Source organism: Panthera uncia, chromosome D2 (genome assembly GCF_023721935.1).
Source record: "Panthera uncia isolate 11264 chromosome D2, Puncia_PCG_1.0, whole genome shotgun sequence".
Classification (NCBI taxonomy): domain Eukaryota; kingdom Metazoa; phylum Chordata; class Mammalia; order Carnivora; family Felidae; genus Panthera; species Panthera uncia.
Genome location: NC_064818.1, coordinates 54,199,649 through 54,226,981, shown reverse-complemented (window position 1 = coordinate 54,226,981; position 27,333 = coordinate 54,199,649). Strand labels below are relative to the sequence as shown.

Genomic DNA, 27,333 nt, shown 5'->3' with positions numbered 1-27,333 from the left:
CCTGCCCTCCTTCTGGCACCTACCTCCCATGCTCTGCTTGGGTCTTTTTTTTTTTTCCCCCTACGGTTTTATTGAGATACAATTCACCCAGCTTCGGTATATAATTCAGTGGCTTGTACTCTATTATCAGGATTTTGCATGCATTAACCATAATCAATTTTAGAACATTTTCATTACTCCAACAAGAAACTCCATACCTCTTATCTGTCACCCCACCGCCCCCCATCTCAGCTCCAGGCAACCAAGAATCTGGTGTCTGTCTGTAGAGTTCCTTATCCTGAAGATTTCATATAAATGGAATCATACAATCTGTGGTCCTTTGTGACTGGCTTCTTTCACTTAGCATCATGTCTTTGAGGTTCATCCATGTGGGAGCATGTATTAGAACTTCATTCCTTTTTGTGGCCAAATAGTATTCCGCTGCATGAATAGACCACACTCGTTTATCCATTCATCCGCTGACAGGCATTTGGGTTATTTCCGCTTTGGGCTGTTGTGAATGCTGACGCTACAGGATGTATGCTGTGTCAGAACTACCTGCCGGAAGTACTGTCCCCTCTTGTATTTGTTTAGTAATTGGAGTCTTCTCTCTTTTGCTCGTGTCTGTTTTTTCTTTTCTGTAAAATGGGCAAGAGTAAAATTTGCTAGCAGACTTGACTGCCACGAGTGCTTCTCAAACTTTAATGTGCACACGATCTTGTTAAGCAGATTTAGGTTTTCCATTTCTGACAAATGCCCAGGTGATAGCTATGATGCTGTTCCAGGGACCACCCCTGTTTCCTACCTTGTCTTCAGTATCCTTCTGGCTTGTTCTCTCGGGGAAAGTGTTCATTAGGAGCATCTTCTGTTGCTTTAAGGGTCCAGTTTCCCAAGATGTTTAGTGATTTCTCTCCAGGACTGTGGGAGAGAAAGATGTTGCCTTGCCCCTTCTTTGACCTGTATCTTTTCCCTCTCAGTGGGCAGTTCTGTGAGACCCCTCCCCGCCCACCTGCCCCCAGAAGCCCCTGCGAGGGGACTGAGTGCCAGAATGGAGCCAACTGTGTGGACCAGGGCAGCGGGCCGGTGTGCCAGTGCCTTCCAGGTTTCGGCGGCCCCGAGTGTGAGAAGTTGCTCAGTGTTAACTTTGTGGATCGGGACACCTACCTGCAGTTCACCGATCTGCAGAACTGGCCACGGGCCAACATCACGCTGCAGGTGCGTGCCCAGGGCGCCAGTCACAGAGGGGAGTCAGGCAGCAGGGGGCTGTGGCCTCAGGTCCGAGCATCAAGCGGCATCCTTGCCCAAAACTGGGAGCAGCCTGTGTCAGTCAAAACGCTTGGGATGTGGGTCAGGCACATCTGGAAATGTTATCAGGTCACAGAAGCAGTCTCAAGGCAGGGCCAGAAGTGGTCTCCTGGGTGACCGGGTCCTCTCCCACTATCCAGTCTTGCCTACTCCTGAGCTTCAGCCTCGAATGCTGCACACGGGTTTCTCCACGTGGCTAGGACACAGTAAGGGTTGGCTCTGGGCTTGTATCTTTGGCCACCTGTCCCTGGGGCCCTTATTTTGCCATTTTGTGTCTTGAATTTCATCGCAGAACATCAGTGTTTCGAGGGCAAAGAGCGGGTCCCACTTGAATGGCACTGTTTGCTAAACGTTTCTTGGGGAGGGAGAGGACAGTGCACATCACATGATAAAATTTGCGTCTCCTCTTTGGCCATCTCCCTCTTCCAACAGCTGCATTCCCTACCCTGGCAGCCATTTCTCCTCTCTGTCCTCTTCTTTTCTCTCAGAGCCCTTCAGCCTCCCGACGTGCTCACTGTGCTCTCCCCCACTTTATCACCTCTCCTAAGTCTTGCCCATGTACACTGTCTATACTGCAACAACACAGCTAGCCCAACTGCTCAGTGAAATAAAATTGACCACACCCTCCCAGCCACTGCCTCAGGCACCTCCTGCTGTCCCCGTCACTGGCCTGTCTTCAGTCCCATTCCCATCCCTGGACCAGTCACTGAGTCCAGCGAAACGGGTGCTATGAGGTGTCCAGCCTGGGCTGTGTGCCAGCCCTGTGTATGAGACCAGGGAGTCAGGCTGTCTACCAGAAGCAATGGGGGAAGAGGGACAAGGCAGGATCATCGTTTCTACGGCTTCACAGAGGGCTCCCCCCACCAAGGCAACTCCAGCTTTTGCTCACACAGATTCAGACAGGTGCTACCTCCTGAGTGGCTCCTTCCAGGTTTGGGTGGTCATGGCTATTAGAGAACCCTCTTCACCTTGTCCTCTCTGTGGCTCCCAGAGGCCCATAGAACAAGCTACCCTGCATCGATCTGACTTTCCTCTCCGGGCACATAGTCCTAAGGTCTCTTACCTGCCCCTTCTCGCACGTCGTTTCCAGGCCTCAGCTGGTCTGTCTGCCTTCTCTCTGTGGCCCTGGCCAGCCTGGCAGTGGATGGGATTTGAACCAGGGGCTGCCAGCCTCTGTCAGCATCCCCTTGAGGATGTGTCCCCTGGGCAGCCAGGGGAGGGCAGCTCTACGCACAGCATCCCTCTTCCAAATGTGGATCCCCCATCTGTCCCACCTACCTGTGCCACTGATGGGTGGGGTGGGGTGGCAGAGAAAGTGCCCTTGCCCATCAGGTCTCCACGGCAGAGGACAACGGGATCCTGCTGTACAATGGGGACAATGACCACATCGCAGTGGAGCTGTACCAGGGTCATGTGCGTGTCAGCTACGACCCAGGCAGCTACCCCAGCTCTGCCATCTACAGGTAAGGCTTCCTCATGCCCACCGCCCTCCCTCAGGGTGTCCCAGGCCAAGAGCAGGTGGTTATCGGGACCTCCAGAACCTGGGCTGCCCATGTAGGAAGATACAGTGTTTGGGCCCATCTTGGAGCTGAGGCTGAGATCGAGGCCTGAGCAGTGGACCGACCCTTCCCTATCCTACTTCCTCCTCACAAGGGGGTCTGTAGTGCGAAGGGGAGGGGGGATAATTTGGAGACCCCTGCCCCAAACTGCTCACCTTTCCCTGGGGAGTCCCAAGAAGCAGAGCAGGAGGGGCCAGGCCCCAGGCCACCGAGTCCCCATGGTCTCCTCCCTGAGAGATGTTACTCCCTGGAAAGCAGCTGCTGACCAGTGGCATTTTTGGGGAAGGGCCCAGGCAGGGATGGGCTGAACTGAAGCCCATTCCCTGGGGTGGGGGCACCCCTCTTCTTCTAGTGCTGAGACGATCAATGACGGGCAGTTCCACACTGTTGAGCTAGTCACCTTTGACCAGATGGTGAATCTCTCCATCGATGGAGGCAGTCCCATGACCATGGACAACTTTGGCAAACACTACACACTAAACAGCGAGGCCCCCCTCTACGTGGGAGGTAAGGACCTGGCCAGGTAGAGGCTGCGGCTGGCTCTCCCCAGGCCTCCCCATCAAGCAATGTGACAGCCATTCCAAGTGGGGCCTCTGTTGCTTTCTGGCCTGAGTTTTGCCAGGACAGCTGGTGCCCAGGCCACCGGACGACGGGAGCATTCCAAGCTGCCAGGGGATTGTCCTTCCTGGCCTGGAGCCCAGGCTGCTGTCAAGCTCAGACCGACCAAGAAGGATAGATGCCTAGGTTAGCCTGACCTTGGGGGAAGCCTGGAACTTTCCTAGCTCTCTTCCAAAGTGGGTACTTTCCCTCTTGTCTTTGGGCCAGAAGGGGCTTGTCAAGCATTCAGGGTCCATTCCCAGTCTTGGAGCTGCTGTGAGAGACCCAGGCACCCAGCAGGAGTCTCCACATCAGCTGGGACTTCCCAGCTGGCTTTACAGGCTTTGCAGGTTAAATGCCCCTGTCTGCCACCCGCCAACATTTCCAGGTCTGAACAAGTCAGGTTTCTGCAACAGTGGGGCTTTCTTAGTGCTGCAGAGGGCCTTGGTGAGACTGCGGGCAGGTGTGAAGGAGAGAGCCCTGGGCTCTACTCCCAACTCTGCTGTTTGTTAGTCGTACAACTTCAGGCAAATCACTGACCACAAGATGGGTTTCAGCTACTCCTCCCTCCAAGGGTTGCTATGATCACCACGACAGCAGGTGACAAAGCAGCATACACCTTGGTTCCAGGCCCAGGTCCTCTGCTGCTTTTGGAGTCTTTGGGAGGTGAAAGCTGGTATCCCAGAGGGCAGGAAGGGTGAGGGCAGACTTTAGGCACCCAGAGCTTCCTTTGTCAGCTGGCCACTGCCAAGCCTGGCACCTGTGGGTTCTGGTCATTGAGGGAATAGGCTTTCCTTTTTTGTTTTCTGGGAAAGGAGTCTGGACCCTCCAAGGTGGCAAAGGATCTTGGCTCAGGGTTGCAAAGACAGAAAGACGGAGGCCGAGGGCGGGAGGGAACACTGTGGAGATGCCCAGTGGACCGAGGGCGGTAGGGTCAGACATGGTCTGAGCCTGACTCAGCCCAACTCTGCTCGCTCCTACCCACCCAAGGGATGCCAGTGGATGTGAACTCGGCTGCCTTCCGCCTGTGGCAGATCCTCAACGGCACAAGCTTCCACGGTTGCATCCGAAACCTGTACATTAACAACGAACTGCAGGACTTCACCAAGACGCGGATGAAGCCAGGCGTGGTGCCAGGCTGTGAGCCCTGCCGAAAGCTCTACTGCCTGCATGGCATCTGCCAGCCCAATGCCACCCCTGGGCCCGTGTGCCATTGTGAGGCGGGCTGGGGGGGCCTACACTGTGACCAGCCAGCCGACGGCCCCTGCCATGGCCACAAGTGAGCCTTAGCTGGGTTCGGGGAGCCCTCACCCCTTGCCCGTTCCTTTCCCCATGCTGAGGGCTGCTGCATAGACTGTATTTTTAACACCCCAAACTGGAACATGTGGCCCAGCACAGGGTTTTTTTTCCATTTTTTCCCCCTAGTTTTCAGTTTTTATTAACAGGAAGAGGTCCCTAGGGATACAGAATCACATTTTTCTCCCTTTGTTTGTCTTAGGAATAGGATAACCTCCCCGGATGCCAAAGCTGGGGGTGTGGGTTCCCTGGGATTGGACTGGCTCCAGCCTATTCTCACAGTACCTTTTCTCTGTCCCCTCCAGGTGTGTCCACGGGCAATGTATGCCCCTCGACGCTCTCTCCTACAGCTGCCAGTGCCAGGATGGGTACTCGGGGGCTCTGTGCAACCAGGCTGGGGCACCTGTAGACCCCTGCGGGGGACTGCAGTGCCTGCATGGCCACTGCCAGGCCTTGGCCACCAAAGGGGCACACTGTGTGTGTGACCCAGGCTTTTCGGGCGAGCTGTGTGAGCAAGGTCAGGGGCCCCCCTCCTGACATGCCCTCTCTAGGGCCCCTCCCCACAACTTGCATTAGTGACTTGACTTTTCCTCTTCCAAACCCTGGCATCCCCTCTGTGCCTCCTCCCCTCTCCTCTCCCACATCTTGGGCTGCTCTTGGGCTGTAGTACCCACTACCCTCTAGGCTCTGACCCCCACCCCCAAATGGTTCAGCTTGCCCTGAAGCCCCCTTATCCAGGGCAAGTGCCCCTTCTGGCTGGGGTCTCTCCTTATAGAAGGGGCTGCCCAGGGGAACAGCTCCTGCACAAACCTCAACATCTTGGCCCCATCACCTTGCGACCCAAGAGCAACAGGAAGTCTGAGGGTTGGGGACTCTTTCCCAGGCCCTCCCTGGCCCGTGTAACCCAGATGTTTCTGCTGGGATTGAGACTGCTGAGGCTAGGCAGAGGGAAGCTGGAGAAGTCCAGAACTCAAGCACCTTCAGGGGCCCTTAGGCCCCTGCTCCTGGCACAGATTCCTTCTCTATTGTTCTCGCCTCCCCAGTCTCCAGCCTCCTCTTGCACTCTTCCAGCAACTGGGAGCCCACTTACCTGACAGCCTACTTCTGTCCTGGAGGGCCCTGGCAGCTAGAAAGTTCTTCCTACTGACTGGCCTATGGGCCCAGAAGGAAGCCTGTGCATGTGCATGTCGGGTGGGGTCGGAGGTGGAGTCTAAGCCCTAGAGGACATGGTCCTTGGATGCGCCTCTCTGCTGCCTCCGGCCTCCCCGGGGCCGGCGCTGGCCCATGGGTGTGCCCTGAGGCTTTCTCTTGGTGTCTGTCCTATCCAGAGTCCGAGTGCCGGGGGGACCCTGTCCGGGACTTTCACCAGGTCCAGAGGGGCTATGCCATCTGCCAGACCACGCGCCCGCTGTCGTGGGTGGAGTGCCGGGGCTCATGCCCAGGTCAGGGCTGCTGCCAGGGCCTGCGGCTGAAGCGGAGGAAGTTCACCTTTGAGTGCAGCGACGGGACCTCTTTTGCCGAGGAGGTGGAGAAGCCCACCAAGTGTGGCTGTGCCCTCTGCGAGTAGCGCCAGGCTAGACGGGGAGGGGTGAGGCAGGCGAGAGGGCACGGCTGCAGTGAAGCCGGGTGGCCCGCAGTGGGGTGGGGGTGCGGGCCATCCTGCCTGTTCCTGAGCGGCAGGGCCCTCTGGCCCCACCCCACAGCAATCTCTTGGGGGGGTGACCAGGCCGGCAGCTGGGGGTGGGGTGGGTGGGCGTGGCCCGGGCTTTAGGCCGCCCTCTCCGGAAGTGCCTTGCACAAACAGGCGCTTAATAAATATTTGTTGAATGAATGTGTGCTTGAGGTCAGGCCAAGAAGTGCACAGAATGATGACCCTCCCTGCCACCCACCCTGCTTGCCTACTACCTGGGTCTGAAGAAGGGACTGGCCCCTTCCCAAAACAGCCTTTCCCTCTCGCCGGTGGCCCACACTGCCCTCAGAAGCCCCTTGCCCCCTGTCCCCTGCAGATAACTTTGAAGCCTCCCCTGGGGCAGCCAGCCAGGATCTCTGCTTTTTCTGTTGCTGCAGCATCTGCCAGCAGTAGGCCAGGCTGCACAGGGGAAGGGCCCCCTCCTGCTGGCCGGGAAGGGACTAACCCTTGCCTCCTGGGCTGATGTAGCACTAAAGCCACTGCTCAATGGGGAGTGAGGCTGCGGCTAGAGGAGGGTCCCTTAGGACCAGACCCCTGAATCCTGAAGTTACGAGCTGACCATTGTAGCTTCAAAAATGTCCACTGGGTCTGTTTGGAGTGGCAGTCCCACCAGAGAGGACAGGCGCTGGGGAGGTTCTTGGTTCCAGCAGAATAACCACCACCTCCAGACACCACCAAAGGGGCATTGGTCCTAGGCCTTCCTAGCCCCTAGCCAGCCACAGGATGCTGTCAAGCCATTGGCAGGGGCAAGGGGGTGTGGTCTAGGCTGCTTAGCCAGGGAGGCTTCCCCTCCCACGGAGACTGGGTCCAGACCCCCTCACCGTGCAGGCCAGTAGGGAGCAGTGGTACAGGCACCAGGAAACCTCTGCTGCCTGTCACTCTGGGCAAACGTTTTCCCCATCTATGGTCCTCTGTCTCCTAGCTGTCCCATGGGGAGGTGGTTTGAACATACATATGAGCAATGTAGACCTTCCCACTGTGGCTCCGGAAGGGAGGCTAGAGGAGGTAGAAGATGCATGTTCATGAATCACATCAAGTATTTATGTGCCTAACTGGGCTGGCACTGTGGGTGTTCTGCTCTCACGGACAGATATGAACTAATCGTAGAGCATCACAGGAATGACCAGGATGCCTGGGAAGAGTTGAGCCGAGCGAGGGCTCCGACCACTAGACACTGGCCCAGGCTAGGGCTGCTTACCCCAGGCGTTTGCAAGGAAGGACTCTGTGTTTGAAGAGTCACTGAATATGGGGCCATGTGACTACAACTTCCATGCTTCCATGCTTCTCTTCCATGCACAATGAAAACAAAGATTATCTTTGAGCTTAAATAGCAAGCTGGCTAGAAGATAGGTCACACGCTCCTGTCCAGATGTCTCCCCAAGAGAGTGTGCCCCCAGGGGACGCCAGTGGGCAAGAGGAGCAAGCATGTCCCTTTCCTGGCTCCTTCCACCTGCAAACAGAAGACAGGGCTGGGGGAGCCTGCTGGGTGGGGCTGAGGTGGTAGTGCACCTGTGTCCTCAGCCACCATGGGCGGTGGGAGGAGCTCCTGGTGCTGAGCGGTAGAGGGCTGGAGCCTCCGACAACTGAGGAAGCCTGGCATGCTCCACTACACCAGGACTCTGGCCAGCGAGTTGGAGCCCTGGAAGCCCTGTAATGGGAAGAGGATCCTGCCCTGCCCAACTGCAGAGGCATTTTCATGGCTGGATCTGCTCCTCACCAGGGACCTGGCTCTATTTTCTTGTGGTTCTGAGCAGGGCCACGGTGCCCTTCTCCGTGGACAGCAGCCTGGGCCTCGAGGGCCTTCTCCTAGGGCTGCACGGCATCCCTCTCTTACCTACAGTTTCTGGACCACGTGGGACCCTGGAGAGCAGTTCTAGCGCTAGGCAGGTACTGATATATGGAGGAAAGTTCAAGTGCAGCTGGCACTTACCCCTTCCACGGAAGAGAGGTGTTTGGGCCAACCGACCCCAAGACACTTACCTTCCCGTGGTCACCGCCATTCCGCCACTGCCCTGGAGTAGAAGTGGCTTCCTGGGCTTGAGGGGCACTAACCAGCAGCAGCCTCTTCATCTGCGGATGGGTGATGGCTGCCAGAAGTCCTGCTCTCCCGCTCCCGTGGGGTTGGGAGGGCAGAGTACAGGGTGTGCGTTCGCAGGGGGTACCCTGTGAGCTGGGTGCCGCCCCTACCCGCCCCTCCACAACACCCCGCATCTCAGCCTGGCCCCGCATGCACCCTCAGTGGAGCTGCAAGATTGGGATCCACCACAAGAGTGAGGGCAGCAAGGAGCCACGTGGTGTGTCCCAGGATCAACGTTTCCTCAACCACCAACCTGCAAGTTGCTAAGGAACTGGACCACCGCTCATCTCGTCCGTCCACATTTAGGCCCAGGAGAAGGCTCTGGCGAAACCAGCTCCGATTAATCACCTCCACACCTTGTCACCCCTCTGATAAAGACCTTCGTTCACTTTGGTGTCACCACCGGCTGTCTCCAACATGCACCGAAGGGACACAAGCAGGGCAAGTCCTGAGGTTGCTGCTGCTTTGGCAGCACTGCTGGCGACGGTGGCCGGGGCTCCCTGGGAAGGTGTCAGGAACAGGCCGGACTCGTCTCCTCTTTGCCTGCTGTTAGCCTAACCACGAAAGTATCTCTTTATACAGAATACTTAACAGATTCTAATATATATTTGTATTTCATTTTGTTATAGTATTTTTATATGTTAAAGTCAATTATCTCGTGTCTCGTTTTGATTTTCAGATGCTGTGTGGTAGTGACACTTTGTTTAGGGGTCTCTGTAGTCTTATCTGGATCACTCTTTTAGAGAGACTGGTTTAGAACAGGCCCGTGAGGGAGCCACACCTGCCCTTTCCCTAGAATTATTCTAGAACATGTTGGATATTGTCTGTTGTCTTCCATGTGAACATGACATTGATTCACTCAGGTTCTGCCTTGTTGATCTCTTTTTCTGCACTAAGGATGAGCCCAGGGCTGCTGACATGCAGATTCCCAGGGTTTGAGGGTTTCTAGGCTGCCCACACACTGGCCACAACCCCCCGATGGCTCTCAGAGGCAGCACATGTAGGACACCTGCCCTTGGAACTCTCTGGTCTTCATAAAGTGGCAGAGGAGGTCGGTTCTTCCCAAAGGAGGAAGGGGAGGTCTGGGGGATGGCTTGGTCATAGCTCCCTGGGGATGTGAGTGCAGCGGCAGAGCCTGGCCCTGCACAGCACATGCAGAGATCTGGGCGGGGGAGGGGTCCTCGTCCTCATTTCCCCTCAAGTATCTGGAGTCACACCCAGAGTTTGTGAACAGAGTCACATCCACATTTAACCTGGCTCTGAAGGTTTTAGTTCACTGGGGCAACAGATTAGAAAGCAGTACGGTTTCTCAAACTGTCCTGTAAGGTTAACCTGAGTGTCACTAGAAGAGTGGTTCGTAGGGATCAGTGGAGAAAGAAAGCAAACACACTTCTACAGTAGTTCTACTACGACTCCAGACTGTAGAATTGCTCTCAGCAATTTTTTAGGATGCATGACCTGAGCATCTAGGTGAGGCCAGGTGCTGGCAGTCGGGCTGGGCAAGGCCCCCACCACCAAGGAGACCCACCTGGTTCTCCTCGGATGCCAGGATCAGAGACTGATTCCCCACTAGATCATGATGACGGTTACACAAGTCATACCTGAACAGCACATGGTCACCTTGAAAGTGGGCGGTGATGGTAACTGCAGTGTCTGCAAAGCAATTAGGGATTTGGGAGGAAATGTAATGAACTGGGTATAAGGAAGAAAATGGGTTAAAATAGGGTTGTAAGCTAAGTGTCTGGCCAATAGGTTACCTAAGTAAATGGGCACCTGCCCTTCTGGCCCATCATTTGTATTACCACTTCTGATGTAGCAGCGGGTAAGAGACCGATTTCCCTACTGTTAAAGAAAAAAGGGACAAATGGCAGCTGACAGGGACTTCTGGTGACCTTAGAAGCACATTTTCCAATCTGCTGAGCTCTACCTGATTCGTACCATGCACTAACTTTATTAGATGTTCATTATGATTTTTAAAAGAGAAGCCAGAAACCAAATTTTATGTAAACCCTCACAGTTCATGTGTACAGATAACTTTTTTAAACACTGGGCTCAATAAAACACAACTGTGAGCCACCAGTTTGCAACCTCTGAATTAAAGGAAAGTAAGTAGCAACTTTAACAGTTAAAAGGAAATCCCCGACCAAGGAAATGAGCATAGCAGGGCTTGGTTGGGGAGTGGAAGCAACAGAAAGAATGACCAGGCTTCCAGCTAGAGTTGCCAAGTTTTCCCGAGATTGGTGCTAAAGCATGTCTGTCACCCCTACACTCTGTGCTCTCAGAGCTAATTTTAGAGATGTCTCCTCACCCCAAGCCAGTCAGTCTGCACCTCTCCGGCCATATTCTAGTTATCCTCCCATGGGATGAATATGGGAGGAAAAGAAATCTATTTTAACCATGAAAACTCCTAATCTGGAACAAGATAAATTCTCCAAATTCAAGTGAACAGAGGTGGGGTTATTTTCACTGGATATAGTTCTGCATGTCAATGGCCACCGTCATGTAACGTATTCAGGAAACCATGGCTGACTCCGAAAGGAAATCACTGGCCCACTGGACCCTTACATAAACCCCTCTGAAGCAGAACTGAAAGAATATAGTGAAACAGGTCATGGGGCTAGTAAATGTAAATGCCAACGTTCTGCCCTTCCCCAACATGGGCTACACAGACAGCCGGGCAGCCCCCCTTGGCAGCTGTGCATATCACCCTGGTATTTAACAGTGGCTTACCTGGTTCACCAGGTCCCCCGCCCCTCAGGATGAAGCATTGGCACCTTTCCAACTCCACCATGGGAATTCCAAGGATTCATCCGCAGTATTTTCTTTTCCCCGAAGTTAGGCATACCTCACAAAATGGCCTCAGATCTACCAAACAACATTCCCTTAGGTCCCAACACCGTGGCCGAGGCAGAAGTATTAGAAGTATTGTCTTTTGGTTCCTTCTGGCAACTGCTCAACTTTGCCACAGGCTACAAGTTGAATCCTGGGCTTCAGTGCATTCTGTTCCCTGTCCAGTAACTACACAAACACACTTTAATATCAAAGAAGTTTAATACGCTGCAATAAAATAAGCGCCTAGAAAAAGCTCATGGAATAGATGTCAATGTTAGAGAAATCCCTCCCACACATCCTCTAGCTCCATACCCCATCCCTCAAAACCAAACAAGAAAATCTGAAACAACAAAGGAAATCCGTCCAAGCTTGGATTTCAGTGAGGGCCCCTTTACCAATAACAAGAACACAGTTTCCTACATGGCCTAATAGGAAAGTAAAACACAGAAGCACAAAAAGTCCACAAGATTTCAATATTTAAGAGACTTGGTACATATTCAAAGTTAAAATAACTCCAACTTTTATAGCTATACATATTGTTTTAAAGCAACTTAATATATTTTTAAATTTCATATATACACTCTCAAAGGTTCTTCAGGTGAGGTATGTAAACATTGTCTAATGAAAAATTTTCAATGTTTCAAACCAACAAATTCACAGCATACATTGAATTTTCATCCATTAAAGACACAGTATTTTCCTACACTCACTAACACAGTGGAAATCCAGGCCCAAGGATACACATCTATCATCCAGATGAACATTTGTAGAACTTCTCAATTTACTGCTTTTGGAAAGACCACCTGCACACAGGTTAGGGGCACACACTTGGTACCGAGAATCCAGAGACTCTCTCCTTAGGCATCTGGATCACTGGCTAAGACTCACAAGACAGCAAAAAGGAGCACATCTGAACAACTACAAGATTGACCTCGGCAATGACAACACTGGGAGGAACCAGAAAGACCTTAAAGGAACGGTAGAGATTCATCTTAGAGCTCCCTGGATCCACAGGCGGATCAGCAGCCCCTGCCCTAATCTCATTCTGAAGGGTCGTGGCCTAAAAAGAATAAAAACCCAACACGGCACCTGAGCTTCAGTTAAATTGCATGGGCCTCCTATGGCCCCCTGGCCCCTGAAAGGCATGAACTCTAGCCTAAAGTAGGACCCTGGGCTGTGCTTTTCATACAGGTTGGGGTTGAATTCCTTACTACCATAACGCATATGGGAAAATAATGCCATGAGTTCACAAAGACGACCACTGCCTGCACACAGGCACTGGCCGATGACCTTGGAGGAGCTCAATTTTGAAAACTACTTGTTCCCTGAGGGTAAACAGCAGGCTTCTATTGAGATTAAGTGAGGCTAATAAAGGGATTATTTATTACAAGGTAATAAACACGTGGGGAGCCTCAGGCCAGAGTTCTATTTTACTCGCACATAATCTACGACGCCCCCTCCCCGCCCTCCCACCACAGTAGTCACCTTCCCAATGACACAATATAGGTCAGTTTCTTTCCTCTTGCTTGCTTTCAGGCTCAGCAGTGGAAAGTTTTATTCTAACGCACCCACTTCAATCTAAAAAAACACTAGTGAAAAATTCCAAACACCGTCATAAATACAAAAGAGAAGACATATTCCAAAAGCCTAAAAAACTACATTATTCTATTAATGGTTATTCGGGTGTGGGGTATTTTTCATAAAGTTTAGGACGGTCACAAGGAGAGGCTGCTAAACAGCTTAGAAACCTGTTGAACTGGACACGCTGGGAGAGGAGGGACTGCCTTCCTTGCTCCCATCTAAACGGCTTAACCCCAGACATTTCAAACCCAGGCACAGAGGAGGATCACAGGAAGTGGGCTTAGCTTTCCAAGGTAGGGCAGATAGACTCAAAGGGCTTTTAACTGTCAATTTAAAATTTTAATGTAAAAAGTTCTTATGTTCACAGCCAAATGAGCTTTGCCTTGACTAGATTCTGGAAGCCCTGCAAATTCATGGAAAAATAGATCAGTTTTCAATCTCTATGCCCAATTTTTGATGTGTCTGGTGCTGGCAGATTTCTCATCCATTGCTAGAGTTGTAGGACATGAAGAAGCGTGCAGACGAACAGAAGCAAAAATTCAAGTACAGCCACCTCTCCGGCAAAGGCAAGAGGTCTTAGCAAGAGCTGTTCTACCCCCACCCTATCCTCTGAGACAAGGGCCAACGCAGAGCCCAGAATAAATTGTTATTACCTAGGATCTTATTGCTTATGGGCAACACATCAGAAAGAACACCTGGAAATCTGCTCTGCAGATCTGGGAACTGACCGGTTTATCATACATATATAAATATATATATCATATATATATATCATATATATATGATATATATATATGATATATATACACACACATATTATATATATATATATATATATATATATATATATATATGGCATAACCAGATGAGAAGAGGGGGCAATTAAAGCTTGGATTTGATGTAGAGTTACAGATCAAATGCCCCAAACAGCTCTCAACCTGCTGGTTTTTGTTCTTTCTCCATGTGTGAACTGTGTTATGAAAGGAAGTCCACTGCTCAAAATATAGTCTTCTACAATACTACAATGCAAACCAACATCACTCAGAACATGAATCTGTATACAGCACGTGTAATAAATATTTTTAAAAAACTATTTACAACATTACTTCTTGTGAACATTAGATGAGAGCAAAATTTATTTCCTCCTGCAAAGGTTAAAAAAGTTTTGACGGTCTAGTTCAGTGCTAAATTCCCTGGCACCTAGTTACCCATTCACATTTCATCTGAAAATCAGATTTGCTTACAAATAGTATCTTAGAAAAAACATTCTCCAGCATTGCTGTTCAAGTGTCCTCCTCGTTTGTTAGAAAAGACAAAGGGAGGCCATAAGAAAATATGCAAATTACGGTTCAAGCGGATGAGAACCTCCCCCCACCCCACCCCCACCATGTGTCCAGTCCCAAGCTCTCTGGTCTTGGAGCCGTGGTTCTCAGTCCAGCCAGCTGCGGAGAATGAGAGTCACGGCTCAGACAGAGGTGCCCAGGAATGGGGCACAGAGAAGAGGAACACGATCATAAAGCATCCGTTCCGTTAAATCTAGGGGTGCTCTGAATTGCAGACCAAGACTCCTGAGAGGTAAAGCTGCACACACCTTAGAGCAGACGGTCTCCTCCTGTAACCACGGGTGACAGGTGGGGCTGGCCACATCTGCACAGATGTTTGCTGAGACAGGGAGAAGGGGGAGTGCAAGGGGGAAGACAAGGAGGAGGGTGAGGAGAAGGAGGGCTGAGGTGCTCAAGAGTACTGTCGAGGTGCAGAAGGAAACGTGCTTATCTCCCATGGTTAATGAATGTGAATAGGTGTGTGTCTTTCACAAACATGAGAAAGACTAAAAATACATCTTAATGCTTTCTTTAGGCAACCAGTGGTTTCTCCATAGCCCCACAGGTATGGGTTTGGAGTTCCTTGGGGTTACAACTAAGGCTCGTTTCCGTGGACAGGGTGTTGAGTGGACAGTTGGAAGGGATCAGCTGCGTATGCAAAAAAAGTGGGCAGCTTGAGGCAAGCCCCGATGCCATGCCTGGCACAGCCATACCAGTTGTGGGAGACTCACTTAGTTCTGGGATGGGATGACAGTGGATTCCCAATCCACTCTGCGTCTGCCCAGAGTGAGGGTTTTGAGGCGGCACCCTTCTGCCTTCACTGTGTTGTTTGGGGGTTCAATGGATGAGCAAGGTAATTGGGGAGGACAGGTGGCTAGAAAGAACACTTTTTTGGAAAGCCCTTTCGACAGTTAATTTTTTGTTGTTAAAATAAATACTTTCTATAGACGCATTTGAACAGGAAAATACCACTATTTACACAGTGAAATAAATTCAACAGTGGTGAATGTAACTGTGTATTACACCGTGTATTTGAAACCACAGTCAAGAACACAGTCTCCTAGAACACTGGTGAAACTGATACCCTTAAGATACAGTGGCCTTAAAACGAATCCCTACCTGTGGTATAAACATACATAATTATGCAGATCTTGTTTGTATGGCATCTTTCCCACAAACTACCTCCCCAATACTACAGCTTCAGCTGCAAGACAGCATGAGGTGCAGATTATAGAAAACAAGTGGGCTGAAAAAGTTGATAAATTGAAGAGTATTTGGACTCAACGGCTAAATGCTGGAAGGAAAATAAAGGGATATGAAAAGAAAGATGCTTCTAGTATGACACGTATGTGCTCAGTGACATGCTTGGGAGGTATGGTACTGTCCCAGAGAAGATACCTCCTAGAAGGGGGCTGGGCGGCACAAGCAGAAGAGGAAGAGAGGAGGGGCCAAGGATGGCTCCTCAAGACGAGCTGAGCCAGGCCAGAGAGCTCGGAACTTCTTCAGACTACAGCTGCTGGTGTGCCAACAAGGGGCCATCAACATGCAGGTGTTCACGAGAGGGCGGAGGGAGGGCAGGCTGGACTCGGGTTCAAATGGGCACGGGGGTCATTGGTTTAGGTTCACAAGTAGTGGCCAGAGCTTGGGGAGTGAGCTTGCAAGTGTACAACAAAGGAAAAAGGGTGCTAGAGGGTGAAAGGGGCACGCCTGTTCTGGCCAGGGGAGGCACTGTTCTGGGATTCAGGTTCATTACCAAATCTGTTTGTGGGCAGCACTGCCACAGAGGAGACGTAAAAGACTTTGCACTTCTGGTTTTAACTACTTATCCTAGTAGATCAGATCACGATTCAACAAACATTCAATCAACGAAGAGGGATCTTTTCTTCTTCTTTAGTGCACAAGCATCACTCAGAAATAACGTGCAACAGCAGCTGTGTGCCGAGATGAACAAGTGAGACCCCCTAAAAGGAAGGATGTGGTGCAGTGCTGGATTATGTGAAAAAATGTTTGTGCCTAGCTGTCCTCATATTTTATCCTGAACAATGTACTGCAAGGGTCAGTAAAGCTTTTTGTAAAGAGCCAGGTGGTGAATATTTTACATTTTAGGCTGTGTCCACTACATATGGTTTCTGTTCCTTTTTTTTTTTTTTTTTTAAATATAATCCTTTAAAAAATAAAAGGTAAAATGCATTCCTCCAACCTCCGGCATACTATAAGACCATGAGCACCTGTTTCATTGTTGTTGCTCTTTCATGGGCAGTCTATACCTTCACGTCCCTTGCCTACTGACCACCTTGCATTAAGTGGGATGGTCTCAGGCCGGTGAGAAAGCCTCTGTGCGTCACAGTGCTTGCCAGGCGGGACTAACTACACAGCCGTCCCTCTAGATAACAAAGCTGAGGGTGTCCCCTAAGCACCGAGTGTATGCCACCAGGGCTCTGGGAAAAGGAAGATCGGACAGACAGGAGGTAATGGAAGGAAACGACCAGCTTTGGCTCAATCCGAAGAGCAAAAGCATGAGCAAGTGCACCCTCTGCAGAAGTGCCCTGGGTGCTTCCCTGGGTCCCCAGCACGACAAGGCAAAGCCCTGCATCAGAAGTGTCATCAGAGAGCTCTGGGTTTCTGCTTGAGTGTGACTTATTATCTCTAAAGGAAAGAGGTCAGACCTTCAAGTCTTCCAGTATGTCCACTGTAGAACAAGAGGTCGAACTGTTCTGACATTTCACGGAATGAACTGAAGGTTGCCTCAAAAGGCTTTTCATAATTCTGCTTGTTTTAAATGCAATAATCTTTTTATTTTCATTTTTTTCCCTGAAAAAGGATTTGGGAGCAAGCCCAGGGAAGAATACTTACTGCTGGGGTGTAAGGACTGCCTTGCTGATGTGATTATAGACCCGATTTTATACTGACAGAAAAATTTCCAGTATTTCAGTGGGTATCAAGCAATAAGAAGACAAAAATTAATAGCTGAGAAGTCAAAACGATAACTGTCTGTTTCAAAATAACCGAAATAATCAGTGTTCTGGGGCCACTGACAGAAATTTTTTCACTGGCATGACATTCAACTTCCTTTGGGAAAAAACCAGTATGGAAGTTTATCCTTGAGTTCTGGGGGACGGGGAAGACCAACAGCCTGGAAGCTGACTGGATTTGATGCAAAGACATAATGTACAACTTCTCAGTCACACTCAGGTTACATAATATGCCCCAATTTTCTATTCTTTCCTAAAAGCACGTTCAAAGCCCCTAGTTTTCATTTGCTGGCTTGCCTTTAATAAAATAATTTTGAAAGGAAAGTATATGACTAAAAAAATACCAGTGCTGATACATTTTTAGTTTCCTAGAAGCTGGCCCAAAATATTACATAATAAATACCTTGGGTTAGTGACTGGACTTTGTTTTCCCTTCTGTGAAAAGGCTTTTTCCGTATCTAAATATCTAAATGAGAATACCACAGTATTCTCAACTAATTTTGAGAAAAACCAAATCTTGGCTTACCTTAGGAACAAACAAGACGTGAGGCCGGAGTCAAGTCTATGATAAAGGCTGAGTGAAACGAGAGGCCAGGCCACATTTACAACTCTGAAGCCCTGTTTGCTCACGGGGTCTGACTCTTGAGGCTAACAGTGGCCTCACTGTGGCTGCAGTGACGGGCGGTTCTAAGAAGGAAGGTATGAGGCTACGGCAGCTCACGGGTCAGGAGATGGCAGTCAGGGTGCTATAGCAATATACCGTGTCTCCTCTGTAGCAAGAGAAAATAAAGAAGTGTAAAAAGAAGAACAAAACTGAGGTAAGATAAGGGGGAAAAGAAGAAGAGGACAGAGAGGAGAGGAGGACAAAGAAAGGAGAAGATCAATCAGGCAAAATTTGTTAGTGAAAAAGGATTATTTTCTTAAGCAAGGAGGGTCAACAAACTTTTTCTGAAAGGTCCAGACGGTAAATCCTTTAGGCTTTGCAGGCCCTTGGTCTCTGCTATAAATGTGATACTCTGCTGGAAAGCTGCCAAGGAAAATACACGAACAAATGGGCATGGCTATGTTCCAATAAACTTTTATTTACAAGAGTGACCAGCCCATATTCTGCAGACCCTTGATCCTCTGTAAGCCAAATGACAGTTTGTGCGGGCTGACAGAAAACCAATAGGAACGGGTGTGGCTCCCCGGCCTAGCACCCCGGGAAATTCCAATACAGTCCCTGGTGCAGTGACAAGCCACCAGCCTTGCTGATGGTGGTACTTACAGAATCTCCGACCTGCATCATGTAGCACGCTGTCTTTCCCACTTAGCTCTCGGGTCCTTCAATCAGCAGGAATGCTGCCCATAGAGGGGGGGTGACAGCTTCAGCCCTCACCACGAATCCACCACGAGGCAGGAAAGAGACCAAACCTCAGTTCAAAGCAAAAGTCTTGAAGTGATGTGTTTCACTGATGTCCTATCTGAACAGCGTGTGATGCACAGAGGAGCCCCTCAGAAGCAGCACCTATGAAGAGACGAGGACCTGCACCTCTCCTAGCCGCACTACTGCAAGGATGAAACCCACAGTCCAAGATTACTGTTTTTAGATAAGGCTTGTGTAGAAATCTTTAATGAAGTACAGATGCAACAGAATTAACCTAAGGGATCCAAGGGACTAGCAACTGCAGATTAACACACACCAGTGACATTCCAATGCGGGAAGCCTTAAGAGCAGACTAAACGTTTATTGCCTTCCTGCTGTGCTGCAAGATTGCTATGAGGGAGGCTCTGGACCCTGACTGGGGAGCAGTTTCCATGTTGTCCTCCCAAACCCAGGGAGCCTGAAGGGCTAGAAAATGGGGGACAGAAAATGGGTCTCCTGAAGAGGGCCCAGCTCTGGAGAGCTATGGTAGAGCTTCAGTCATTGCTCCGCAGGCATCCTGCAGCTCTCCCAGAAGCTCAGAGGTAATACCGGCGTTCTCAGGTCATCAACTTCAGCTCCATCACTGGGACAGTCAGAGTATAGGCCCAGGAGCAGAGTTTTCTTTTTTCTTAATTTGGAATCTGGAATGTGGGACAGATTGCCTTTGCATCTGGTGGCAAGCCATACTGTGAAGATGGCTATAAAAAGGAGGTCTTTGTGAGACAGGGGAAACAAGGGGGAACTTGAGTCAATTCCAAGTCTGGCTTGGAGGTGTCTAGGAGACAGGTTTGCCAGTATCGGCTGTAAGAGTAAAAGGGTGTTCCAGAGCCAGCCCTCAAGTTTGTTTGTTTGTTTTCCTTTCTTCTATTAGCAAAATTAACTGAATCAGCAAAAATGAGATTCAACAAATATAAAAATAATTCTAAGCTTTTAAGTGTTCTAATTACGTAGAATCCCAGTCTATTTAAATGCAGTTACTACTATAAAGTGTACGTTGAGCCACTGCAGTGTATAAAAAAAGGCATACACATGCATACCTTTCCCCAAATGCCGCCTAAGACGGGAAGAAAGGCTATTATCTTGAAGTAAGCTTTTTAAAATGAAAAAGCACTTAGAAAAGTAATGGAATGGATGACAGACCCGAAACTGGAAGAGTTCCACCCACTCACACTGCCTCACACCTCTCCCTAAGTTAATCCAAGCACCGCTACAATGCAGTCTACGTGCAGCTAAGGGGGGCACCTTGAGTATACGCACAGGAGTCCACACATGTCACATTGGCAGACCTCAGCTGGTTAAGTCACCACAAAAACAGTATCCAGTGACGACTATATGAAAATATTTTTTTTTTAACTTTAAAACCACTTTTAAAAGATCAACCAAACCTACTCAAAAACATACTAATGCTTCTGTGCAACTTAATGCTGAGAAAGGGCTGCCAACATACACACTCAGCAGTTTTATTAATATAGGTAGCTCTTGAATGGCCAAAGTCAAAGATATTAAAAAGAAAAAAAGAGACTCATGGGATAGGAGACACTGGAAAAAAAAAAAAAAAGTCAAGGCTTCACTGAAGATAGTAAGCTTCCCTACCTATGAAATTCAATGCAATTTTCAATTTCCCATGAATCACATGCTTTTCTCCAGTCCTATCCAGTCATCAGAAGTTTCCATTATATACAGCAAGCTTTTCACAGAATGGGTAGAAGGCCTGTTTTATCATGATTTGGCTGAACTATACATGAAAAAAGTCCACCCGGGTTTACCTAAACAGATCTGAACAATCTAAATGGAAAACTTTTAGTAAAACAGACAGGGTGGCACCTGTCCACACAAGCCTACTTCTGTGACGGAGCATGTTAGAGAAGTTGGCTGAAGCTTTAACAACCAAGCCTTTTTTGTAGAGTGGCCCAGTGGAAATGTGGAAGTCACACTGTGTTATAATGGAGCAATGTTACGGGCATCAAGGGAAAGCCCATGCAACCACCTCAGGCGTCACTCAGGAAAGGCAAACAACATTAGTTAAAACACCGCAGCTCTCAATTCTGAGCCATGGAATAGAGCCTGACGTGATAGAGGCGGGAGTGATACCACAAGCATTAACTACCAGTATGGCACTAACCAATTAGAATGCTAACACCCACTCTAACCATGTACGTTCACACTGGAGCACACCAGCTGAACGTCAGCTCCGGGTGGGGGGAGCGCTGCAGGCCCACTATGAGACGGGGCTGCTTCCTCCAACAGCAAAGTTGCTCTGAACTTTACATAACTCTGTGCTGTTTAGACCTTTCTGAGCCTCATGCCAAACTGGTTTTGGGGATACTCACAGAGACCCTGGGCCACATTTAAACCATCTGGCCTGTGCTAATTACCCAGCTCATGAACGAACGCCCTAGCACACTGCATGGCGACAAAGAATCTTACTGCAGAACCGGGGCTGGGAGACATCTGTGGCTAATAACCACAGGCAAATGCACATGCACAAACTCTTAAACTTTTCTATTACTGGAAATAACAACCTGGTTTTCTTTGAATATGGAAGTATTTGGGGTAAGAAAGAATATTAGAACAGTCACTCTTATCCTAATTGTCAAGTTACAGTTACAAGATGAAAAAAAAAAATCCTACATTTTTTTCCCCCCAAAGTCAGAAGAAAACCTCGTTTAGAGTGCTAGCAAGCTTGCAAGGCCAAAAATGAAAAGGATGGCAAGAATCAGTAATGCGAATCACTTGGGGGATGTAAATAATTTTTAGAGGTCATAACCCAATATTAACACCATGTGACACATCTTCTGTCCCATGGGCACATAATTTAGAATACATTTTCTCAAATGACAAAGGATCAAAAGTGAGAGGAGTGACCAATAATGAACAGAATATGAATTTTTAAAAAGGGGTAACAGAAATATTCATCTTTTATAATAATAATAATTTCCCTCTGCATTCTCTACATACCATAAAAGTGATTTGGTTTAGCTTTCGAGAATCATTGAAACAAACAAACAAGACAGAGAGGGAAGTTCACTGCTAGGGTTTGCAAAGAGGAGTGTCTGTTCAGGTACAGACACTGCAGGGTGGCTGCTGAAAAGCTACTTTTATGTGCATGATGGTGGTCTTCTCGGCTACAGTACAAGTGCTTGTGCATCAAGTATAAAATACAAGCCTTTAATCACATAGATCAGCTTTTTAGCTTTTGTAAATTTAAAAACAAAAAGGATAAATAAGGCACTGTACTTTTAAAAACTAAAACTGCTTGGTTCCAAGTTTAAAACCCAAGGAACAACCAGAATATAATATATAACTTCCCCTACTCAGCCTCAGAGAAAGACTCTGCAAGTTCCCTTCTCCATCTGAGATGCATTTTTCTGACATCTTAAATTGTGATGTTCTCCATTAACTGCAGATTTGAAAGGCTGGATAAGCTTATAAAAGCAGGTTTAGTTAATGCAAAACGAAGGGTTACTTTTGTAGGACAGTTTAACTCTCGGCTACCAGCCTTGCGATCACTTTGTGTCCAGCCGTCTCCGTTTGCCATGGGAAGAGTCCAGCTTTGCCTTCAGCTTTCGCTTTCTCTGGGCCGCACTGCTCTCTGGGGTTTTTGTCAAGGGTCTGGCCCGAGCCTTTCCACTGCTTTGCTTCCTGTTGGTGGCTTTCTGTGGCCTTGAAGAGGATTCACCTGCCCCCTTTTGCTTTGCAGGTTTCGTCACTGTGTCTGAGGCGGCTGGCTGAGCGGGTCTTTTGTTTGTATTTTCTTTTTCCCTCCTGGAGGGAGGGCAGTTCTTCCCAGGGGACTTTTTGGGGATCTTCACTTTATTCTCTTTCAAGGATGTCTTTTTGGGCAGTTGGCTGATTCTGTCCCTTGCAGCTGGCTTCTTGGCAGCAGGGGTTTTGGTGGATCCATCACTATGCTTTTCTTTGCTGGCTTTGACCACAGGTCCCTTGTCCTTCCTGTCCTGAGCGGTGCCGCTTTCTGTCCTCTTGCGTTTATTCTGCACTTCGGCTTTTGGCAAGATTTCAGACATCTGCTTCCCCTTCCTTCCCTTCATTCCATCAGTACTCTTGGGCTTAATGGGAAACCCATCTGCATCCACTTGCAGGGCAAGCTTGGGGGACATCAGAGGGTTGATACATACACTCTTACAACTCTGTTTACTCTCCACAGCCTGTCCAAATGGGCTCTCCATTTTCTCGTTCTTGATCAAACATTGCTGGGCTCTGAGCTTTCCTCGAATATTGGAGTATTTTCTGAGGATCCGAGTACTGGCTGGGGTAGGTGAATTTGTGGGAGGATGGCTATTTCTACCTTCCTTGACTTCCTCTACAGTGTCTTCAGAATTGGGGCTGAGGCTGACATCACTGCCATCCTCTGGCTCCACTTGGTCAGGATTCTCTCGAAATTTAGCCCAGAGCTTCTGTGTTTTCCAATTGTTTCTAGCAGGAGTAGCTCCAGGAAATTTCTTCAAGTGTTTTTTCAAGCGTTCAGCCTGTAGTGAACTGGGGTACAGGCTGGAAGGAGAGTATTTCTGAAGAGGATGCTTGACAGGGGGGATGTCTCCTGGAAGACGAGTGTTGAGCTTCTTCACGATAACCAGAGACCGGGTTTCAGTTGTCTCTAAGAACCATTTGCAAACATTAGATAACTTAAAGTTTGTCATAAACAGCATCTGAACAGGAGAAAACTTTTGAACCTCCAATGAACCCCGACATTTCCGTGACCTTTTTTTGCTTTTCCAAATCTCCTTTAGTTTATCTGACTTGTTCCTTGATCTTGGCGTTGGCTGGGCTTCCTTTTCCAACTGGATCCAACCTTTCTGGACTCTCATGTACTGAGCATTGAAGCTGGCAATAAGCTCTTGGTTCTCCTCCTCTGCACACCATTCCACAAACTTTGGCTGGTCATCTACCACTGTGTCCACATCATCCTCATGTAAGGGATCTCCACTCTCTGAAGCTTCCTTTTCCTTTGGCATTGGGTTTCCCTGTGTTGCTTCCTTTTCTGAAGTCACTTTTGCAGTGTCCAAGGAGTCCAGAGAATGAGTATGTCTTAGGTTGTAAGTTGAAGAGGTCAGTCTTGTAAGCCTCGGGACGCACTGTGGGGGCCCGGCCGCATCACCACTTCCACTATTTGACAAGCCACGTGCACTGGATGGCACATCGCTCTGGTCACCTTTATGCTGGGTGTTTGCACTGCCAACCTCATTCACAACCTCCTCCGTATCGTGTGCAGGAATTGGTTCTGGCTTCTCTTTTGATTGTTCTGGGAAAGTACATGGAATATTTTCTGAGGGAGCATGAGCATTTTTCTCACCTAACTTAGACTGAACATAGATTTCCAGTCTTTCTCCAGGCAGGGGCTGGCCTACTGTGGTTATGGGATCACCGCAGGGGAAAATACCTCCTTCTTCCCCTTTGACCTCTTTAGCCAGCATGTTTTTAAAAGTCTGCCTGGTGATGATCCCACCTTCTTTGCCCTCCTGCTCGGCATCTTTCTCAGAGGGCTTTTCATGGACCTCTGGGTTTTCAGTGTCCTCCAAAGCTTTTGTATGGAAACCGTCAGCCAGAAGACTCTCAGGTGTTGTCTCACCAGGGCACCCGTCCTTTTTAGAACGTTTCATAACAGGATTTTTGGAAACCTTGATCTCAGGACTAGCAGAGGAAGAATCTGAACTTTGACTTCTTAGGCACCTATCAGCAGAAGAGGGATCAGAAAGCTGACTTCTTAGGCACCTGTCAGAGGCCTCAGGGAGTTTTTTAACTTTTTTCTTCTTGTCCAGATTCTCTTCGGGTGAGTCAATGTTTTGATCACACATGTCTCTTTCTGAAGAATGTTTTACGTTACTGCCCTGTCCCTCTAATTTTCCTGTACCACCTGCTGTCTCACTTTCCTCAATTTCGTTGGGGTTTTCATTAGTAAAAGTGCTGCTTTCCTTCAAGAGTGGGTCGGTATCTAGCTCCTGAGTGTCTTCAGTCTCAGCCTCAGTACTGATGCTTTGGTTGTCTTCAGCTTTTCCCAGGCTCAGAGGAGGCTCCAAGCCCACTGGAGGACTCTGACTTTCTGAGCAAGGAGGACCTTCCTCTCTACTGACTGTTTCAGGAGAAGAATGAGGCCCGGAAACAACATCTTCATTGCCTCCCTCAGAAGTGCTCTCAATAGAGGAAACCAGGTGACAGTCTTGGGTGACAGTCCCCTCCTTGATTTCCAGCAGTTCGACTGGCTGCTGGTCTCGTTCAGGGGAAGCTATCCCACTTGCTGTGGGAGTTGAGACCATGGAGCTGCCTTCTGGCGTGTCCTCTTTGGGAAGGTGAACAGAGAGAGGCGACACCAGGCTGGAGGCTGTTGTTTCCTTTGACCTAGGAGAGCTGCTCGGATTTGGTTTATTTGTCACGGGGCAAACCTCAGGCTCTTGAGATTCCTTTTCCGAGGAAGCATCTCTGTCTCCTTCCTTAAGGGAGATTATTTCTTTACTAGGTTCTTCGTGGTCATCATCTCTGGGATGCTGCACATCCACGGCGGGTCCAGGGGCTGAAAGTGTAAGGGTCTGCTTGGGAGTGACCACTGCCTCCGGCTCCAGGGTTGAACAGCTCGCTTTTTCTTGGGAGTGTAAATTTCTGGCCAGTGTGCGAACAGTTGGCAGCTCACAACAATCACCATTGAAAAAGTATCCCCGAGTACTCTTTCTGGCTGTTTTCCGAGAGGATAATATTGATCTTTGATTCTCAAAGTGGCATTCTGTTATTGGCTGACTGATATAAACGACATCACACTGGTTATCATAATCATTTATCCTCAACCCTGATGCCCTTTTACTTTTCCGAGCTGTCTTAATGGAGGTCGAGATCATCTTGGTTCGTGAATGTCCATTAGATGCTTTGTGTACAGCTGGCATAGGGCTGGGGGCTAACCAACCATCTTTGGAATGATCAAACTGGCCCTTATCACTGGGATGTAAATGATAACTCACCTTATTTCTTCCTAGTGAGTGAAGATGGTTCTCTTGCTTTGGCCTTGAATCTTGTTCACTGGACTCTAACTCCTGGCGCAAAGGTGTTTTTGAGCTACACAGTAAAGCGTTCTCTTTGTCAGCAGTTCTAGGTGAATTCCCCGTAAACCCTGAGTCCCAAGCCTCTTCTGATAAAGCTTTGAATGAATTTCTCTGAGAAATAATACAGCTGTTGCTCTCCTCACTATTCTCAGCTGCCCCTTTTACTGCAATTAGACTTTCTACTAAAGCTGAGCTCTGCATATGGTCTTTACCATCCTCGCGAATTTTCACATTTGTGTCTTGCTCCTGTCCAGTGGTTTGCCCCTCTAAGCTCTTAGAGATGTGGTGGAAGTTTAATGAGGAAGAATTAGATGCAGTGAGGTATCCCAGAGTGGAACTATCCGTTGAACTACCAGAATTAGGTTTAGTGGTTGGAAGTTCAGAGGAATCTTTCTGGGTAACAGCCAAGGCATTCTCTCTCCCATCTACAGACTTTATCTCGGGAGGAGGCTCCTTCAGGGCCTGTTCTGTCACGCGTAGAGGGCTGTGAGAGTCCGATGAGTCTACGAACAAATCTACAGAAGTAGGAGACTTCCTATCGAGACACACAGTATCCTTTTCCTTATGTTTGGTGCCTAGTTGGGCACAGCCGGCACTGCAAGTGGATGCGTCCATTGCTCCAGAATCAGGGTGCAGGTCCTCGTGGCCTGGCTGGGATTCAGTGTACAGATCGTTCAGAACACGAATGAACTGCTTCTGATGATGAGTGCACAGTTTGACCATAAACTTCTCCAGCGGGGACTTCGACTGATTGTTAGAATCTACTGCTAGAGCCTCTGTTGAATTCTCACTAGACAGACAAAGAGAAAGAAGAAATTAGTATGGTCATTCTCCAAAGAAAATTTTTACCCTATGAAATTCACCAGACGTTACTCATGTTGTAAAGAGAATGGACACTCTAAAACTGCTTCTAAGTGCCCAGGTAAATTTGATTCCATAAATGAGGGGTATTTACCTAATTAAAATATAAGGCTAGCCCTGTTATATTCTCAAATTTTAGTAACATCCTTCATACCTTTTAAGAGATCCTTCACAGTTATTTTTATCTTATAGAGAAGAAATATCATTGAGAATAATTTTTTGGAAAATAAAATTTTGGCTACATTAACTCCAGTTGGTCAACATATACTTTTGTTTTAGACCTGGGTATTTCTGTTAAATAATCATTAATTTGTAAGTCCACAACACTGACAAAAACTCAGACACACTATATTGCAAACCTTAGTTTGGAAATATTTAGGGAAATTATAGTTTTAACATGGTTTCTCAGCATGACTAATTGGTTGGACTTATAATTCTGCAAACAGTAATACAGGAACCCTTCTGCTCCCTTCCTGGGGCAATGAGAAATAGAGATCAATAATTTCATAATTCAAATACACTGAAAGATGCAATTATAAGCAGCCTACGTTGGCCTCCTACCTTCCTCACACCCCTCTGGCCTCTGAAGCAGTGTGCTTTTAATGGAAAGAGCACAGATTGTGGAATATGATAAACTCACATTCTACTTCTAGCTCTGACATTTACTATCTACAGGCTCTTAGGTAAATTACTTAACCTCTCTGAACCTTGGTTTCCTCATCTGGAGTTGGAACTCAGTATTGATATTTCAAAGGATTGTTGTGAGATGTCAGAAAGCACACACAAAGCACAAAGCACAAAAGAACAGGCA

General features: G+C 48.5%; 3 protein-coding genes across 7 annotated transcripts in view; 2 read left to right on the top strand and 1 right to left on the bottom strand.

Annotated features, from left to right (window-relative positions):
• LOC125933144 (slit homolog 1 protein) overlaps positions 1 to 5,883 on the top strand; it is a 169,830-nt gene extending 163,947 nt beyond the window's left edge. Inside the window, exons 31-36 of the mRNA XM_049646006.1 lie at positions 957 to 1,194; positions 2,617 to 2,747; positions 3,196 to 3,350; positions 4,431 to 4,719; positions 5,042 to 5,253; positions 5,750 to 5,883. Coding sequence (XP_049501963.1) covers positions 957 to 1,194; positions 2,617 to 2,747; positions 3,196 to 3,350; positions 4,431 to 4,719; positions 5,042 to 5,253; positions 5,750 to 5,883 — 1,159 coding nt within the window. The remainder of the gene's footprint in view (positions 1 to 956; positions 1,195 to 2,616; positions 2,748 to 3,195; positions 3,351 to 4,430; positions 4,720 to 5,041; positions 5,254 to 5,749) is intronic.
• The window catches only part of LCOR (ligand dependent nuclear receptor corepressor), a 156,369-nt gene continuing 129,137 nt past the window's right edge, over positions 102 to 27,333 (bottom strand). For 3 of the 5 annotated variants that reach the window (XM_049646443.1, XM_049646444.1, XM_049646446.1), the window contains one exon: positions 17,489 to 26,451. In XM_049646443.1, the coding sequence (XP_049502400.1) occupies positions 22,122 to 26,451 (4,330 nt within the window). In that variant the 3' untranslated portion in view covers positions 17,489 to 22,121. Of the gene's footprint in view, positions 26,452 to 27,333 lie in introns of all 5 variants that reach the window. The other 2 variants (XR_007460946.1, XR_007460945.1) reach the window with 2 other exon arrangements.
• Positions 5,974 to 6,314, top strand: LOC125933415 (slit homolog 1 protein-like). Its single transcript, XM_049646463.1, has one exon. The coding sequence runs from the start codon at positions 5,974 to 5,976 to the stop codon at positions 6,301 to 6,303; it is 330 nt and encodes a 109-aa protein (XP_049502420.1). The 3' UTR covers positions 6,304 to 6,314.